This window comes from Physella acuta, unplaced genomic scaffold, assembly GCF_028476545.2.
Source record: "Physella acuta isolate Inbredline_101_S28 unplaced genomic scaffold, ASM2847654v3 ptg001038l, whole genome shotgun sequence".
Taxonomy (NCBI): Eukaryota; Metazoa; Mollusca; class Gastropoda; family Physidae; genus Physella; species Physella acuta.
The window spans coordinates 37,318-58,524 of record NW_026732555.1 but is presented as its reverse complement, the minus strand read 5'-3'; the positions used below and the strand labels follow the sequence as shown (position 1 = coordinate 58,524).

Sequence of the window (21,207 nt, the reverse complement as noted above, 5' to 3'; positions counted from 1 at the left end):
GTTTTCACCAATGTCTGCAACACGGTGGGCAACGGTATTTGCACCCAAAACTACATTTTCAAATTGTTTTCTGGGCACAGTTCCTCAGCCACCTTCAAGAAACTTTTTTGTCAGTGGACAAAAAGATCTCCGCGGGCCGGATGAAAGGACCTCGCGGTTTTTAGATCCCTGGATTAGACGATGCTTAGTTTTATTCTCGATTGGTTAATGGTCTACGTGAGCTGATAATTGTCTTGTTATAAATTACCGAAAGTAAGTCAAAGTGTATAGGAATGCAGATAAAGTCTCGAGTTCGAATGCGGATTCAGGTCAATAGAACGTCCCTGGGTCCACCCAGCTCAGAATGGTACCTAACTCATGATAGGGAAAGGCTTCTGGGCATAGTGCTTACAACACTATTCCTTCACTTGCTCTGTGGACAGTCAGGTTTGAAAGAACTGTTATAGACTAGGTTGCATATCATATTGAACATTATGTTGGTTGAAAAGGTTACCAATTCCGATTTGATGGAGAAAAGTTCGGCAAAAACTTATTGGCAAAGACATATAAATATATATATATATATATATATATATATATATATATATATATATATATATATATATATATATATATATATATATATATATATATATATATATATATATAGTTCTCTTCTGGGAGACGCTAGAAAACAAGATGTAAGCGCGCTCCCTACCACCCCCACCCCTACATGGTCTGGTGAGCTGTGGTTCACGCTAAATGTTTATTTAAAAGCAGAGCCGGGTTTCGTGACGGTTATTAGGTGCAGATAATTTAGTTTGAAACGATTTTAAACGTAGGGGGGGGGGGTAACTAAGTGGAGTTTACTTTAACGGAGGGGGGAGGAGGGGAAGGGTTTTTGTCCTTAACGAGCTACTTATAGCGTTTAAAAAAAATATTTTCAGTGGCAGCGTTGGTACTGTCGAATTCACAAATTATTAATTACTGAAAAGTAGAAAAAGCAACAACTAAATAGCGGCGTATGATATGCCGCGGGCCGGCTCGTATATATATAATTCTCTTCTTGGAGAAGCTAGAAAACAAGCTGTAAGCGCGCTCCCTACCACCTCACCCCTACATGGTCTGGTGAGCTTTGGTTCACGCTAAATGTTTACAGTCGTAGAGCAGGGTTTAGTGAAAGTTAATTGTGGGGCAGATAATTTATTTTGAAACGATTTTAAACTTAGGGTAGGTAACTAAGAGGAGGCTTCTTTCACGGGGGGGGGGGGTGTAGGGTAGGGGTTGGGGGAAAAGAGGGTGGGGGTAGTATCGTTCTTAACGATCCACTGATAGTGTTTTAAAGCAAATATTTTCAGTGGTAGCATTAGTACTGTCGAATTAACAAATTATGAATTACTGAAAAATAGAAAATAAAACAACTAAATAGCGGCGCATGATATGCCGCGGGTCGGCTCGTACAATATAATTTACAAAAGGGAATCGATGTGTCTCGTCTTGCGTAAGCCAATAATCAACATCACCAGACAGGCATTAGATTGTAATCCCCAAAGAAAGTGGAAAGAAGGCAGGGTCGAGAACAAAACCAACATAACAAGTGAAGCACAAGCCGTCGGAATGTCGTGGGCTCAACTTGTAAAATTCGCCCAAAACCGAGTTCGATGGAGAGGTATGATGGTTTCATCCCTATTCTCCACAAGGAGATCACGGGAATAATAATTACAGTATAATGAGTGTTTAGTATAGAAATGTTATGTTTTTGTGAAATTTAAAACAAAATAATTTTAAAAGGTCATGTTGTTGGTAACTATATATATATATATATATATATATATATATATATATATATATATATATAATATATATAAATGGCGGGGAAATGTGGAAGACATTGATATAGTAAAAATCTCGAATTGATCACCACTGTGTATTTTTTTAAAGTGTTAACTTTGTACTTAAATCTAAATTGATGTCAGAAAACCCAATATTTATCTTTTCCGAATTAAGAGTGAATTTTGCAACTTATGTTTTCATTGACGTACTTTTCAAAGATCAAAGTACATTTAAATTATTATCTTTCACAAAGCGTTTTTTGACAGCGTTCACCCAATAGCCATGAGACTTTAGGGAATTGATTAGAACACTCAAGGGAAGGTTCTGTTAAAAAAATAATTCTTAATTTCGCAAGGACGGCGCCACGGGAGGGTGCGATTTTCCTCTATATACGGTATATAAAAATAATAAAATTTAATTGCAGTGACACCGTTCATCCGATAGGTATAAAACTTTGGGGAGTTCATTATAAAACTCTAGGGAAGGGTTCAGTAAAAAATCATTTTAATTTCGCAAGGGTAGCGCCACGGGAGGGTGCGATTTTCCTCTATATACGGTATATAAAAATAATAAAATTTAATTGCAGTGACACCGTTCATCCGATAGGTATAAAACTTTGGGGAGTTCATTATAAAACTCTAGGGAAGGGTTCAGTAAAAAAATCATTTTAATTTCGCAAGGGTAGCGCCACGGGATGGTGCGATTTTTCTCTATATACAGTATATAAAAATAAAAGTCTATTTTGGTTTGACACCGTTATCCGACAGCCATGAGACTTTGGGGGAGTTGATTGGGACACTCTGGGGAAGGTTCTGTTAAAAAAAATAATTCTTAATTTCGCAAGGGCGGCGCCACGTGAGGGTGCGATTTTCCTCTATATACGGATAATAAAAATAATAAAAGTGATTTGCGGTGACAACGTTCACACGATCGGCATGAAACTTTGGGAGGATGTTGAGAATATTCCTGGGGAGGTTTCTTCGCTAAAAACGTTTTCACATTCGCAGGGGTGGCGCCTGGCAGGGCGCGATTTTTTTCTCTATATATATGGTATATAAAAATAAAAGTCGATCGCGGTCTCACAACGTTCATCTGATAGCCATCAAACTTTAGGGACTTGATAAGAACACTCGAGTGAAGGGTTCTGTAAAAAAAATCATTTTTAAAATTCGCAAGGGTGGCGCCTCGGTATGGTGGGATTTTTCTTAATATACGGTATATGAAATAAATGACGATTGCGGTTCCACGCAATTTATCCCGGTATCATGAAACTTTAGGGAGTTGATGAATACTCCAGAGAAGGTTTCTGGGGTGGTAGGGGGTAATAGGGGTGGTTGGGTGGTGGGGGCGGGGGATTTAATTTTGCATGGGCGATTTGTCGCCCTGGTCTTTCCCGTGAGCGCGCTATGGTGAATACGTTCGGTCTAAACAGTGCGATAGACAATGGATAGGATGGGGCGTTGCAAACGCTTATTAAATTGAATCAGGCGTGTCCTCTGGCGCCCTGGGATGGTGCGATTAGGCTGCAAAATAAAAATGTCTGTTTCGGCCCCCAAAGGCTCACATGGGCCGCTGAGGGCCATGTAATACGTTTTATTTTAATAATCAGAAAAATTAACCAAGGTTAGATTATTAACTGGGGTGTTTCTTTTTGTCCGTAAAAAAAAATCCAAACAGTTTTGTCACTTTACTAATGATGAAATTAGCATCTATTTTTAGATAATCCAAACAGAAATTGAGATCGAGCATTTAATAATAGACCATTAGTAACGCTAACATATTGCATCAGTCACACTGATGCTTGAAACGCGTCAAATATTAAAGAAAAAATCCCGCGCGAATGTCGCAATCTGTATCTTTGTTAACAGGATGCTATTTTAAGGATCCAGGGGTCGTACGCCGCGCCTATTCGGTAGTGTAATCGGGGGGGGGGGGCTCCTGAGAGCGGGCCTCTACGTCTCTGACACATGGGCGGTCACCGAAGTGTGTTCTAGCATATTATTTCGGTGAGTGATTAATGTACACTCAAGGTTGTCATACGGTAGTGTAGGTAAACCCGTGTCCTAATATTTATGATCCAAGCGCAGGCATTGTTTACATTTAAATAACTCATTTTTAGAAAAGAAGTTCACGCGTCTAATATTTGGTAACGCGTTGGTAAAATCCACCTAATATAATTCGTCAAACTTTCTTCTATCCCCGGGGCAACGCGCGGGGGGCGGGTACGCTAGTATATATATATATATATATATATATATATATATATATATATATATATATATATATATATATATATATATATATATAAAGCAATGTATGTTTATGTGTGTGTGTGTGTCTTTTATGCATTACTACACCTCTCATCACATCGCCGTGAAACTTTGGGAATTTGTTGTGGATATTTCTGGGGAGGTTTCTGCGGAAAAAAAATTTCAAAATCGCAGGGGTGGCGCCCCGGCAGGGCGCAGTTTGTTTTTTCTCTATGTACGGTTTATAAAAATTTCCTACAACTCATGTTATAGCATACGAGATGTTAACAGTTAATCCCCTGTCCTGTGTTTCTATGGAAAACTGTGTGGATGCTTTAGGAATGTTAACACAGACCACACTGTCACGTTGTAACGGGGGGGGGGTGGAATAGTGAGACGGCTAAGTTGTGTTAATCCGAATAGCTTAAATAAGTCCTTCCGGCAGTGGCGTAGCGAGGTCGGGTGTCACCCGGTGCGGCACTTAATTGTTTCGCCACCCAGAGGCGTAGCGACCCTTCCCGGGGACAAATTTTCAATTTCAATTTTCGATTTGCACACCCTCTCCCCACCCTCCTCAAACTTTCGATTTGCACCTCTTAAAACACTATTTAACACTCGAATTAATCACTTAGTTAAGTGGAATTATCATTTTTCTGTATATATTTTGCTATTTTTTGCCTTGATGTCACCCCCCTAAATGGTGTCACACAGTGCGGTCCGCCCCCCCCCCCTCGCTACGCCTCTGCTTCCGGTTTGATGATAATTTATGAATGATTTCACAACCTTAGTGTAAGTAAATCTATTTTTGTTATGTTACAAAAGGAACATTTAGGAGTGGGGTGGGATGAACACAACACGGAGTGGCCAGTGGTTATTAACCTGGGTTCGATCGAACCCCAAGGGTTCGGTGAGTCAGTCTCATGGGTAGGCGGAGGTCAAAATCACCACACCCTACTCATAATAATTCAGGATCCGATTTGGTCAGTTGAGACTATGGAACTATTAAGGTTTCTGTGAATGCGTGAATGAGATCGTTACTTTACCTCCAAAAAGGAAGAAAGAACTACTGATTAATACATGCATCAGTTTTAATATGAACTTAGCGAGGGAATCCAAATAAATTCTGCACGTTTTTTTTCAGCAATCAACGAATCCTTTGGTGCATTTAAACATGTCGTACTAAAAACGTCAAAGTACAATGAATTCTATAATCGTGATTTAATGACCATAATTAATTCCTAAAAATTTTTTTAATTCAACATAATGTTTTTTTAATAAGTCAATTAACAATATAGTGTGATCCTATTAAATATTATCGTTGTTTTCAGATCCACATTTTTAAAAATTCGTCTCTAATGTTCAGAGCGTTGCCCGTTAACGAGATCACTCAAATAATGGCGATTAAATATTATCGTTGTTTTTAGATCCACATTTTTAGAAATTCGTCTCTAATGTTCAGAGCGTCGCCCGTTAACGAGATCACTCAAATAATAGGGATTAAATATTATCGTTGTTTTCAGATCCAAATTTTAAAAAATTCGTGTCTAATGTTCAGAGCGTCGTCCGTTAACGAAATCACTCAAATAATAGGGAGAGGGTGGGGGTGGTTTGGGCATTAAAGACGATGGAAATGATGTTGTGGTGTGGACAAAGTGTAAATATACACTTTTGCTTATTATAATTTTATTTTGTGTTGTTTCCATTAAATTTAATCCTATGAACTCGCTTAGACAACCGTGAATTTTGCAAAACATTAATTCTAAAATAAATGTTCCGTCTGTCATTCGATTGGTTTTGCAGCTGGTACATATATAGGCTAATATGGGAAGACAATACATCTTAATTATAGAAGTAATAAATTATAAACTGGGATGAATTTAAAAAACATTAATTCAAGAAATATTTATTATAAGAAAAAAATTGTGACATTAAATTAATTGTCAACGGCGCGGTGAGGTTAAAAAATTATAATACAACTGCAGAAAACAATGTTGTTGGCAAACTTGGACATACCTTCAGCTATTTTTGTTATCGCTGAGTTTTTTTAGACCACCAAATATCAGTAAGTAGTTATGTAATACACACACATTATTTACGTTGTAAAAAGCCGAATATCAGTAAGTAGTTATGTAACACACACATTATTTTCATAGCCATAGCCATAGCCATAGCCATAGCCATAGCCATAGCCAAAGCCATAGCCATAGCCATAGCCATAGCCATAGCCATAGCCATAGCCATAGCCATAGCCATAGCCATAGCCATAGCCATAGCCATAGCCATAGCCATAGCCATAGCCATAGCCATAGCCATAGCCATAGCCATAGCCATAGCCATAGCCATAGCCATAGCCATAGCCATAGCCATAGCCATAGCCATAGCCATAGCCATAGCCATAGCCATAGCCATAGCCATAGCCATAGCCATAGCCATAGCCATAGCCATAGCCATAGCCATAGCCATAGCCATAGCCATAGCCATAGCCATAGCCATAGCCATAGCCATAGCCATAGCCATAGCCATAGCCATAGCCATAGCCATAGCCATAGCCATAGCCATAGCCATAGCCATAGCCATAGCCATAGCCATAGCCATAGCCATAGCCATAGCCATAGCCATAGCCATAGCCATAGCCATAGCCATAGCCATAGCCATAGCCATAGCCATAGCCATAGCCATAGCCATAGCCATAGCCATAGCCATAGCCATAGCCATAGCCATAGCCATAGCCATAGCCATAGCCATAGCCATAGCCATAGCCATAGCCATAGCCATAGCCATAGCCATAGCCATAGCCATAGCCATAGCCATAGCCATAGCCATAGCCATAGCCATAGCCATAGCCATAGCCATAGCCATAGCCATAGCCATAGCCATAGCCATAGCCATAGCCATAGCCATAGCCATGGATGGATGGATGGATGGATGGATGGATGGATGGATGGATGGATGGATGGATGGATGGATGGATGGATGGATGGATGGATGGATGGATGGATGGATGGATGGATGGATGGATGGATGGATGGATGGATGGATGGATGGATGGATGGATGGATGGATGGATGGATGGATGGATGGATGGATGGATGGATGGATGGTTGGATGGATGGATGGATGGATGGATGGATGGATGGATGGATGGATGGATGGATGGATGGATGGATGGATGGATGGATGGATGTGTATATATGAATATATGCATACATGTACAACTATATTTTTGTGTGTGCGTGCGTATGTAACTTCTCTTTAAAAATATATCCTGGTAATATAGTGTTTGTTTCAGCCAAAATGGGATTTACAATGTTAGTTTTGTGGATGTGTGTGCTGACTTGGCAGATTCAGTTGGCACGCTGTTGTGGTCCGAGAGTCTACAATCTTGAAAAATCTGCCCAAGGAACTTTGATCCGTCTGCATAACAGTTTGAGAACTAACAGGGGTTTACCAAGTTTAGTAAGTTAAGCTTGATTGTTGGTTTTGTTTAGTAAAAATGTTAATAATTTAAGTAAAATAAAAACCTCATATCGATTCGAGAGCCTGAAACAGACGAAGGTATAAAAGTATCACTTGATATAATAAACAAAATGAATATCTATACCTGTAAATATGTATATACCTACCACGGTTAGTTTTCTTTTCTCAAGGACCGAACTCTGTCCCTAACGACAAAATGTCACGTTTTCTGCTCTGATAGGAGTGGCAAGATTCGATGGTGAGGGAAATCAACGCCATGATACTTAATACTTGTAATTACGCACCAACTGATTTTGAGGATACGATTGTTGATTTTCAAGTCAAACAACGTAAGTGAACTAAATGACCCTATTTCAGGGGCGGAACTACAGTGCCGCCAGACCCCGCAAGGGGGGGGGGACACGCCGTTTAGGGGCCCTGGGCCGACCATAATCAATTTTTTTTTACTTAAAAAAACTTAACTTTCTTTCATTTTTGACTTGATAGTTGTTTTGTTAAAAGAAAACACCATCCAACGCTCTTGTATATTTTTTTTTCATTTGTTTTTAAACTATTGTGAAAGATAGGCAAATGTTTAAACCACCTTCATGACTTATTTCCCTTTATTAAATTGTCAAATAGGGGTGCTCATAAGCACCTTTTCCTAGATTTGTACTAAACGATTAAAAAGAGCAATTAATTCTCTTAAATACTTAAAAAAATATATATACTAAAGAATGAAATAGCAAAAAAGGAAAATTTATTTAAAAATAAATAATATAAACACAAAAATACATATAAATAAACATAACACGAGAAACCATTACATTAAAAAAGCTTTGATATGTGATATTCTTTTGACCTTGTTAAAATTATTACGTCCGCCTTTAAATAATACTTATTTTCAAAACACACTTAAATACACTCACACCCATGAGACGTTGTAATTTATTTTAATTGAAAAAAAAGACATTTTTTTTTCAAAAATCGATCAAGCCAGAAATGAGTATCCTATGTTCATATTTTTTGGCTATATATATATATATATATATATATATATATATTTATTTATATATATATATATATATATATATATATATATATATATATATATATATATATATATATATATATATATATATATATGGTAAAGGGGTCCCAGAATGTTTTTTGCGGGGTAGCCCTTTTTTTTTCTAGTTCCGCCACTGCCCTATTTATGCTCGTTTGTAAGTATTCCTTACTTAAATTTGAGATAAACTAATCTACTATAGAGGACTATGGCGTGTGTGCTCATTAAGCAGCATATACCCTACGCTCCCTTGGGTTTGGGAATATATAAAATGTATGTAAATATAAACGTTTCAGAAAATATAATCACAAACGCAAACATCAACTCAAGCACAGTGGCGTAGCGAGGTCGGGTGTCCCGTCCCCCGTAAAATTTATATATATATATATATATATATATATATATATATATATATATATATATATATATATATATATATAATTGGTGATTGGCTGTTACGTGGAGTGCTTACGACATAAGCTCAAACAGTCTGAGTAATTTTATGTCATGCAAGCATTGGTTGAGTATTGGCAAACCTATCACTCGCTTGGATTATTAGAACTGTAAAGGCCTTCTTAAAAGTATAAATCAAAAAGGGTATTAAATTTAAATTTGCAATTTATTTTCACAACTTCATTATAATAAATAACTTAATTTATAACAAAATGTCTATTTAAACGAATGCTATACTTCTATTTTTATTTAAAATAGTATACACATTATTTAGGAATGAGTACTTTTAAAAGTTTTCTCACCTGTACATGTACCAAACGACGTAGTCTTTGTTTACTTTTTCACAAAACAATTGTTTATATAAGAAAATACGACATCTGGACAAAATCTAACGACCCTAAGGGTTTTTTTCGACGGGAATAATGTTTTTTTGTTACCCTCCAGGGTCGCTCTACGACCTCACAACAGATCATGTTTTTTCCTATTGTAGCTCAAATAAAGCGCCGGTCAGTCGAGGTCAGTTTTGATCCTCTCTTCGTGGACTTTGCGACCAACCGGCACCGGCCCCCGTGTTCTATATCCCCAAGGCAGGAGCCTGCCAAATTTGAAGCGTCTGCCGCGCCGGAAAGTGCTCTGTGTATATGTATTCACAAATATTTTTTGTATGTATTTAATTCCCCCCCCCCCCCCCCATACACGCATTAACATATAAGTTATTACGATTCTCAACCAAACCGTTTACCTCAGGCATAATTTGAAATGTTGAGCTAATGTAACTTCCCCCTACTCACCCCCTCCCTCCACCCCCAAGGCGATTGCTTTAAACTGTGCTCAGATATACTACTAACGATTTTTATATATAGACGGTTACAAATACAGCTTGATGTAACATGTTTTCTCTAATTTGTTTTCTCAAATTTGCTCTTAAAAGACTATTAAATACTCTAATTAATCACTTAATTAAGTGGAATGATCATTTTTCTGTATATATTTTGCTATTTTTGCCTTGGTGTCACCCACCCCCCCCCTTCCTTCCTTCCTTATACGGAAACCGGCTCAGAAGGTTGACCACCATTAGCCAGGCAGGCCTCAGTGTAGCAAACTCCGACCACAAGAGTTTCCAACACATCGGTCGCTACTTCCGTCGGCTCTCACCGGGCTTTCCTTCCCCACCCACCAGACGCGGGACGTCGTCCTACCGCCTGGTACCCAGCTTGATCGTGGGGGGCGTTCGGCCATTCTTTGAACCTAACACATACAGCAGTTCTACTCGGCCAGATCAAAAACCCTTTAGCTGCTGTTGGCTACCACTAGCCATTCCGCCCCCATTAGGGGGGTCATGAGCTTGGTCCGACTAGTGGCACTCTTCCGAAGCCACGTGAAGGCCGCAGCTTATAGTCAAGATATCTGGTTAGGGTCGAGAGCAAACCCTACTTGGTTCCCGGCAGTCTTGCACCTCTCCTCCCCCATGCTATTATGTAGGGGACTTGGGAGTCCGACGTACCAGGCTCTTCGGAACCCCCCCCCCCTTAAATGGTGTTACCCGGTGCGGTTCGCAACCCCCCCCCCCCGCCACCCCCTCCCTCGCTACGCTTCTGCTCAAATAAAAACTTAAACTCAAACGGAAACGGAAACAATAACATAAAGGTTAACGTAAACATAAACGCAAAACATAAACATAAAAATACATGAAAAAATAAACATAAACATAATGTGACCTACTTAGGTCTTGTATTTTTTTTAGTTTGACTTTTATTGCTCAACCATGAGTGACTGGTGCAACCACCAGGTAATTTTCCATAGTTCTAAGAAAGACATATACCCTAGTACTTTTCCATCACGAGTGGTGGTGCAATACTTTTATACTTTCGATTGGTTGATTCGGACATCAGAATTGTCCCAACCAATAGTCTCACGTTTTGAAGGTGACCTCCCATGTTACCTCAGGTATCAAACGGTCTGCACAGACTTATCTGCGGGCAGTCCACCTCAGCAGTCCGTAGCAGCAAGTCAGACCAGACATCTTTGAGAGAGAAAGCCTTGAGTGTCGCTATTTTGTAGCCTATAGTTTCTAAGCAGCATTTTTCCATTATTACTTGTGGTTTTAAGTAATATTTTGTGCTTTAAGTAGTGTAGTATAAGCTGTGGTGATTTTCCTAAGTGCCATATCCTGTGATAGTGTAAAATAGTGTTTTTTCCTCAAATTGTAAGTTGGGTTTTTGATATTCTACTCATTCATTGTATTCTGTATAAAGCTAGTCTTACCTTGAATTTGTACACATATTAAAAGTTATATATGGATTAAATGTGTTGTTGGCATCAGGAGTTCATCGAGTGTATCCCCTAGACGTTAAGTACGTGTCCTCGTTAACTGTTGTGCTAGCTATCATTTATAGGGCTTTAAGCCATATGTGTATAACCATTCAAACGAACCCGAGTACGTTCGCCAGCTATCTGGCTGATAGAGTGGTGTTCGTAATAATAACATAAACATAAAACTCAAACTGTAACGCAATCATTAACATAAACGTAAATGCACGCAAGCATTAACATAAACATAAATTTAAACAAATACAAAAACGAACCACAAACTTAAACGCAAACATAATCAAAAAATAAAACATAAACGAAAACACAAACACTAACTTAAACGTAAACTCAAACGAAAATGCAAACATAGACGCAAATATAAATGCAAATAATAACTAAAAAAAAATAATTTAAACAGAATCATAAACGTAAAAGAAAACAACACAAACGCAAAAAAAAATGCAAACATTAAAGCAACCGCAAACAAAATGCAACCATAAACGGAAACGCAAACATGAACATACGCAAGTAGAAACAAAATTATAATAAGGACATTCAGGTACGGTTTCTAAGCCTTTACTGATTAAAACAATTATTAGTAAACAGTAAAATTAGAGTATAAAATAAATGAACGTAGTATTTAAAGTACATTTTTAACTGCTGCATTGCACTTTATAGATGCATGAAAATTCTGTAATTATTTTCAAGCTTGATCCCGATCAAGGGAAATTATTTGTATAATTATTCCACTACATGAAAAGTACAAATTAATTTTAAAAGAATAATTTAATAACTGAAAGATATTTCATTTATACAATGATAAGACATGTTCTTATTAATTAGTGTTTTTTCTTTTTTCTTGCTTATAGTAACCATTGACAAATCAAAGCCAATTCAGAGCTATTCAGCCATCTTGAGAGACTATTTTGAAAAAAACCAAGAAAGCCTTTTAGCAAACATGGTTACCAGTTGGTCATTTTCACCAAAGGTAATTGATCTATGTGACTATTTAAATATCTATATCATTAGGGCAACGTTCGGAGATTAATATAAAGACTAACATCTACAAAAACCTTTATAGTAACAAGGCTATATATAAAAGTAGCCGTCCTTAACATTGTAACTTCATATCTACAGTTTGAACAGGCGAAGAGTCTAAGAGCATTCAGTTGCAGTATCGCTTTCTGCCCGTCACCATCAAACCCCAAAGGCCATTTTGTTTGCTTCTTCAGAGGATCACCCGGGTATGCAAAATAATTTAATATACACACATATACACACAATATATATATATATATATATATATATATATATATATATATATATATATATATATATATATATATATATATAATATACTAGCTGCATACCTGTGCTCCGCCACGGTGAAACTTTTTTAAATGTACCTACTTAGTAACAGATCAAATCTAAACACAAAGTCATATACCCGTACTTCGCTACGGTGTGGATATTACATCAGAGTTTACCGCGCAACACGCGGGTGCGGGTCCCCGCATTGGCGCGAATTTTCCTTTAGCGCACAGCGCTGCGCGCGAGTAGCATATACCCGTGCTTTACTACGGTTTGGATATGAATAATATCTCAGAGCAACGCGCGCGGGTGGGGGGTTCCCGCATTGGGGTAGAAAATCCTTCATCGCACCGCTCTGCGCGAGTGTCGGTATCCTCGGAGTTTACCTCGCTGCGCGCGGATAGGAAGTCCCCGCATTAGGGCGGATATTTCTTCAGCGCTGCGCGCGGGTGTCAGTAGCACTTGTAATAGATTGACGATAGAAGCATGTGATTGTATATAAAACGTTTATTGGCCTCAACTACATGATGGTAACGAGAGAGAGGGCGGAAGTCACGAGACACAAAAATATATATACATATAAGCGACATCACTCAAGATAACAGTATAAATATAATACTAATACAAGAAGAGTGAGTTCCCTTGACTTCACAAGTCTCACTATATTACATCCCTTTACCCTTAGTAAACACAACACATCTCTCAATAGAACAATTTACAGTATCCTAAAATCACCAATTATTTTGTAACATGAACACTATGGTAGATTACATCCTTACAAACAATGCACAATATGTTACAACATAATTAAAATACAAAACAATGATGTCAAAGTCCTTTTGACCTTTAAAATCATAGGTCTAACTTATTTGGGACTTTGATTGTCCTGCTTGACCTTCTCAGTGGCTTTTGATTTGGTGACTCAAGATTCTGACCATATGGATTCTCTATCTCAGGAGGTCTAGGATCTAAATCATTAATTCCAGAATTTACATTTTCTGACTCCAGACTACTTGGTTCACTCATATCAACAGAACCTGGTTGTGGAACAAACTGAGTTGGTGTGAACTGATCAGATTTGGTGGGATTGACAGGTTCACACTTATTATCTGCACAAGTTATTTTTAACTGGTCGGCATGTCTACGGACAATAAGTCCATCGTTTGTTTTTACTTTATAAGACACAGGTCCTGTACATTGAACAATTTGACCTGGTATCCATTTTTCCCTTCTCCCATAAATTCTCAGATACACATTCTCATTAACACCAAATTCTCTTTCAATGGATGTTTGTCATGATTTAATGGAACTATTTTTGAATTGGCATCTGAAAGTATTATGCTGTTATTCAGATCCTTAACTGACATAGATTTCTTTGATTGATCAATTTTCTCAGGTAATCTGATAGTGAAATTGCCATATCACCATAATCATTTATTAAGTTACAAATACTTTGTTTAGGTAACTCTGACTGATAATGGACTGCATCTTCTCCATCTTTTAGACTTAATTCCATTTTTCTTATTTCATATGGCCTTAAGTCATCATTCACTGACTCTTTAGGCCAACCATTCTTACTGTACTCATATACTTGTATTAAGCACTCATATTTTTGTGTTTCTCTCTTGACATCATTCACATTTATATTGGAGTTATCCATGATAGTGAAAAGAACAAATACATCTTCTGGTACATAGCTAAGGCTTTGGTTTTTTAAAGGTAATCGACTAAGACTATCTGCACTATTCTCAGATCCAGGTTTGTATTTCAATTCATAATTGTATGCAGTTAGTGTGATAGCCCATCTTTGAATTCTTGGTGAGGCATGCTCAGGTAGGGTTTTGTTTTCTCCAAATAAACCTAGCAATGGTTTATGATCTGTAAAGATGGTGAACTTCCTACCAAACAGAAACTTATGAAATTTCTTAACACCAAAAATGATGCCTAAGCCTTCCCTATCTACCTGAGAATAATTTTTCTCAGCCTGGTTCAAAGATCTACTGGCAAAAGCAATGGGTCTGTCACCCTTTTCATCCATGTGGGACAAGATTGCTCCTACACCATCTGGTGAGGCATCACATGTCAAGACAAGTATTTTCCCTGGGTCATAGTGAGTTAGTAAGGTGTCAGAAGACAAAGCTTCTTTTGCTGCATTAAAAGCAGCATCTTGTTGTTTACCCCAGTGCCAAGTTGCATTTTTCTGTAGCAGCTTGTACAGTGGTGATAGTTTACCAGACAGATTTCCTATGAACTTCGCATAGTAATTTATCAAGCCCAAAAAAGCTCTTAGTTGTTGGGTATTTTCAGGTTTGGGTGCTTCTTTAATGGCTTTTGTTTTCTCAGGTTGAGGTCTGAGACCTTGCTTGCTTAATATATAACCAAGAAAACTAATTTCTGTCAGCATGAATTGACATTTATCTTTGTTTATCTTTAAACCTTTTTCACCAACTATTTTCAAGACTTTATCAAGTGTTTTAAGATGTTCAGTGTCATTCTTACCAGTTATGTACACATTGTCAAAGTAAACACAAACATTTGGAATGTCCTTAAAAATACTGTCCATGACAGCTTAGAAAATTCCAGGGCTGGATGATATACCAAAACATAGTCTTTCATATTGGTAGAGTCCCTTATGTGTGTTTATTGTCGTATGGACTTTTGAATCTGGATGCAGTTCTAGTTGAGTGTAAGCATGACTAAAGTCTAATTCAGTGAATTTGTCTCCTCCTGCCAAATTCAAAGAAATTTCCTCAATGTTAGGAATAGGGTACCTATTTAGCTCTATTTGCTTATTCAGTGTAGCTTTATAGTCTCCACAAATTCTTACAGAACCATCCTTCTTTAACACTGGCACAATGGGCGTTGCCCAATCGGAATAGTCTACCTTCTTTATGATGCCATTAGATTCCAATCTACTTAGCTCATTTTCAATTTTATTCCTCATTGCATAAGGTGGAACTCTAGCTTTGCAGTATCTTGGATTTGTGTCTTTAATGCTTATCTTCACTGTTCTATCATTTAGTAATCCTGAATTACCAAAAACACTTTCATTTTCAGATATAACTTTATCTATTGAAGTAAAACTAGATTCTCTTGCTTTGATCACTGAAAATATACTCTCCCAATTTAACTTAAGATCACTTAACCAGTTCCTACCTAGTAATGGTGGTCCATTTCCTTCAACCACAAGAAGAGGAAGTTTAACACTTTGACCATTATAACTTACATGAACCATACACTCTCCTATTACCGGAACATTGTAACCAGTGTATGTTGTTAGACACGTGTGACATGGTTGTAGGGGCACTGATCCTCCTGTGACAGCGTCAAAGTCTTTCTTTGCGATGACTGTTAGAGATGCTCCAGTGTCAAGTTGGAAGCTGATGCTCTTACCGTTTATATAAACTAGTACATTGCTGGGAGCATGACTTATTGATTTCACAGAGAACAGGTTGAAATCCGGCTGCGAATCAGTTTGAGCATTTTCACAGGTAGAGTGGTTCATTGGTTGGGTTAGGTAGTCTTGGTGAGAGTTAACATAGTGCTGCCTTTGGTTGCGGTACTGTCTTGACTGGCTAGATTTAGCAACAGACGAAGACTTTGCAAAGCAGGCCTTAGCAATGTGACCTTGCTTACTGCACTTATAACAAGTTGCTGACTTGAACTTGCATCGATGAGATGCATGGGGACCTTTGCATCGATGACATTTTTGATCATTATTACTAGATTTAGATCTAAGATTTTAACGTGCAGGCTGTTTAGCATAAGTTGAAATGCTCTGATAGGGTTGGTGTTTGTTGACTAACCTGCTGTTTACTGCATGGATCTCTGAGGGTGCTAGAGATCTCGCCGCATCGGATGACTGCTGGAATGAAGTCGCAAGTTGTATTGCTTTTTCTAATGTTAGATCTGACTCGAGCAGCAACTTTCTTTGAACATCAGGACTGTTTACACCTGTCACAAACTTTTCACATAGTCTGTCAGACAGCGTGTCTCCGAATTCACAAAATTCACTTAAATGACGTAAAGCAGCAACATATTCTGATATTGACTCGTTTGGTTGACGAGTCCTACCGTCAAATCTAGCTCTACATAGAAACTTTGATGGTACAGGCGCATGGTGGTCTGTTAGCAGTTTGCTCAGCTCGTTAAAGCTCTTGGTAGTTAGACTAGCTGGTGCGCATAAGTCCTTTAGTAGCCTAAATTGTTGAGGCCCTATGACTGTTAACAAAACAGCTCTCTTTTTGGCTTCTATGATCACGTCGTTAGCTTCAAGGTAAAAGCTTAACCTATCTAGATAATCATGAATGGTTTCATCATTCGAATCAAATTCATTTATTTGGCCATACAGCGCCATTATCCTAGAAATACTTAGCCAATATGCTCTAGCAAGCTCCTTTTTAAGTAAGCATATGCTCTTTCTAGTGGATTATTTATCCTCGTCGCCAGATGTAATAGATTGACGATAGAAGCATGTGATTGTATATAAAACGTTTATTGGCCTCAACTACATGATGGTAACGAGAGAGAGGGCGGAAGTCACGAGACACAAAAATATATATACATATAAGGGACATCACTCAAGATAACAGTATAAATATAATACTAATGCAAGAAGAGTGAGTTCCCTTGACTTCACAAGTCTCACTATATTACAGCACTTTGGTAAAATTACGGTAAAACGAACATCCGCCCAGACATCTCTCCTCCCCGAACCCATGGCGCAATTTAAACCGCACGTTTACCCGGGCGTCCGCGCCCAGAGAGAGACTTCCACATGGTTCCAAAATCTATAGCGATGACGAACTGACACACTACATCGCGGCTTATATTATAGACTAGCTGCATACCCGTGCTCCGCCACGGTAAATCTTTTTTAAATGAACCAACTTGGGAAAAGATCAAAACAAACAAAAACACAAACACAACGCAAACACAACAGAACAGAACATAACACAACATAACACAACTTAACACAACATAACACATAACACATAACACATAACACATAACACATAACACATAACACATAACGCATAACGCATAACGCATAACGCATAACACATAACACATAACACAAAACACAAAACACAAAACACAAAACACATAACACATAACACATAACACATAACACATAACACATAACACATAACACATAACACATAACACATAACACATAACACATAACACATAACACATAACACATAACACATAACACATAACACATAACACATAACACATAACACATAACACATAACACATAACACATAACACATAACACATAACACATAACACATAACACATAACACATAACACATAACACATAACACATAACACATAACACATAACACATAACACATAACACATAACACATAACACATAACACATAACACATAACACATAACACATAACACATAACACATAACACATAACACAAAACACATAACACATAACACATAACACATAACACATAACACATAACACATAACACATAACACATAACACAACACAAAAACAACACAAACACAACACAGACACAACACAAACACAACACAAACACAAACACAACACAAACACAACACAAACACAACACAAACACAACACAAACACAACACAAACACAACACAAACACAACACAAACACAACACAAACACAAACACAACACAAACACAACACAAACACAACACAAACACAACACAAACAGAACACAAACACAACACAAACACAACACAAACACAACACAAACACAACACAAACACAACACAAACACAACACAAACACAACACAAACACAACACAAACACAACACAAACACAACACAAACACAACACAAACACAACACAAACACAACACAAACACAACACAAACACAACACAAACACAACACAAACACAACACAAACACAACACAAACACAACACAAAAACAACACAAACACAACACAAACACAACACAAACACAACACAAAAACAACACAAACACAACACAAACACAACTCAAAACAACACAAACACAACACAAACAACACAAACACAACACAAATACAACACAAACACAATTAAAAACACAAAAACATAAGAAAACACAATTACAACATTAACACAAAAGAAAACAAAAACACAATGCAAACAATCACGATGAAAGCACACACGCTGATAAATTTGCATTCACATTTTGCTAATTATATTATTGTAACACTAATTCCTTCGAGGTCCGTAGATTTTGCATTCACATTTTTTCATAAGCGTGAGTTGAATTTATTTTTAAATTACCTCCCCTGGAAAATTACAAAACAGTTTAATCGATTATTTTTTTCGATCCTATTATTATTAAAATGTTTCCACTTTTTCTATGTATCTAAACGAAAATGATATTTGACATTATTCGTTTAATATGTTTTTGCAATGTGCGTGTATTTAATATTTTCTTTACGTTATGCGAAAGAGTAAAAACAGTGGCAACTATAAAATAAATTAAAGTCGTTATATAAACAAACCCTACTCTGTTAATTATAATGAAACTGAAAAGCACTGCGTAGTGCGATGTTTACTTATATGGTTCCAAAACCAAAAGCCCTAGCGATGACACGAGTACTGACACACTACCAGTCCCCTTTTATATATATATATATATATATATATATATATATATATATATATATATATATATATATATATATATATATATATATATATATATATATATATATATATATATATGTGTGTGTGTGTGTTTGTGTGTCTGCGCACATGTGTGTGTGCACATGTGTGTGTGCATATGCGTAAAGGAGAAACATGACCCCCCCCCCCCCCCTTCACGCCCAGATAGTAAACAACTCGGATCGGAACTCGTATCATTCCTCTTCTGTATGGGTGTCATAAATGGATGACTCCTTTGCGCATATGCACACACACATGTGCACACACACATGTGCGCAGACACACACACACATACACATATATATATATATATATATATATATATATATATATATATATATATATATATATATATATATATATATATATATATATATGTGTGTGTGTGTGTGTGTGTGTCTGCGAACATGTGTGTGTGCACATGTGTGTGTGCATATGCGTAAAGGAGTCATCCATTTATGACACCCATACAGAAGAGGTATGATACGAGTTCCGATCCGAGTTGTTTACAAGCTGGGCGTGAAGGGGGGGGGGGGGTCATGTTTCTTGTAAACGTCCACCCGTTAACTAACTCAACCAGTGTCGGGTAAAGGGGGGGGGATGAGTGGCCAGTAGTCCAAGACCCCAGATTTGTATAGGTCCCCATTTGCCATTACAAACAACATAAAAATAATTTTAATTTATGTTTTTGCTGATAACGACAACGTATTATTTTTTTCAAGCAAAGGCCACACAAATAAATTGCTTAAGTAATTCGATTGTCCCTTATTTTCGTTTTTTTAATAATGTTTTTTTCTCCAATCTACAGAACTGTCCTCGGATTAGAGGGTAGAGCACCTAGTCGCGGTTTTGGCATTTAAGGTTCTGCTATATTTGTTGGCAAAAAAAAAGAAAACAGATTTCTCCCAACATTAAAATACCCTGTGAAGAACAAACTTATTCCTAATATAATTGTAGCGAGTTTGTGCTGGTGTGCGTATTCGTTTGGGTATTCAAACATACATATGGGAACAGGGAATTACCCCCCCCCTCCCTCCAGTCAATCATTCCCTCCTCCGGACACTCCCCCACCCCTCGGACAATATATATATATATATATATATATATATATATATATATATATATATATATATATATATATATATATATATATATATATATATATATATATATATATATATATGTATGTATGTGTGTGTGTGTGTGTATGTGTGTGAGTGTAACCAATGAAAGAATGCAGCAACACGCTTTCTTCTACACAATGGTAGGTTCGATTATGGTATTGACAAAAACTAAAAAAAAAAAAAAAAAAAAAAAACCCAACAGACCTCCACAGTCTGTAAATAAAGCGATACAAAAAAGGTTAATAATCACAAGCTATTCTTACATACCATCGTACATTCGTACACAACATTCACAACTCATACACTAACAATGACAGCTACACACAATCTTACTCACCCCTAGGTCCGGTCACCATAAACTCGTCCGTACTGATTTCTTAACTCGGTCTGGATTTACTTTTTACTAGAACCAGAGTCTACTCTACCGTCTCTCGTGTACTATCTGTTCGTACTGTCCCGTCGCGTTTCGTTGGGTCCGTATTTATTGGCTACCCGTCATGTCCTAAGTGTCAAAGAGCAAGTCTGTCATTACGTACCGCCCGTCTCTGATCCCGTTCTCCCCCCGTGGTCGAACTCTGGTCCGCTCAGGGTTCTTTGTTGGCGATAATCAGTGTCAGATTGATTGAGCCCCTTTGTTACCTGGCCAACGTTTCCGCCAGTGTTTCTTCCAGACTTTTTTCTCCGGGGGGGGGGGGCACTTGAAATCTTCGGGGGGGGGGGGCGGTAAACTTTCTTCGGGGGGGGGGCGGACACTGTTAAAAGTATAT

At 37.6% G+C, this 21,207-nt stretch overlaps 1 protein-coding gene across 1 annotated transcript; it reads left to right on the top strand.

Annotated features, from left to right (window-relative positions):
• Positions 1-5,686: 5,686 nt before the first annotated feature.
• On the top strand, positions 5,687-20,228 carry LOC131954897 (uncharacterized). Its single transcript, XM_059318718.1, has 6 exons — positions 5,687-5,715; positions 7,351-7,517; positions 7,759-7,867; positions 12,219-12,337; positions 12,487-12,593; positions 20,125-20,228. Exons 2-6 carry the CDS (start codon positions 7,356-7,358, stop codon positions 20,174-20,176), a joined length of 549 nt encoding a protein of 182 aa, XP_059174701.1. The 5' UTR covers positions 5,687-5,715; positions 7,351-7,355; the 3' UTR covers positions 20,177-20,228.
• The last annotated feature ends 979 nt before the right edge of the window (positions 20,229-21,207 follow it).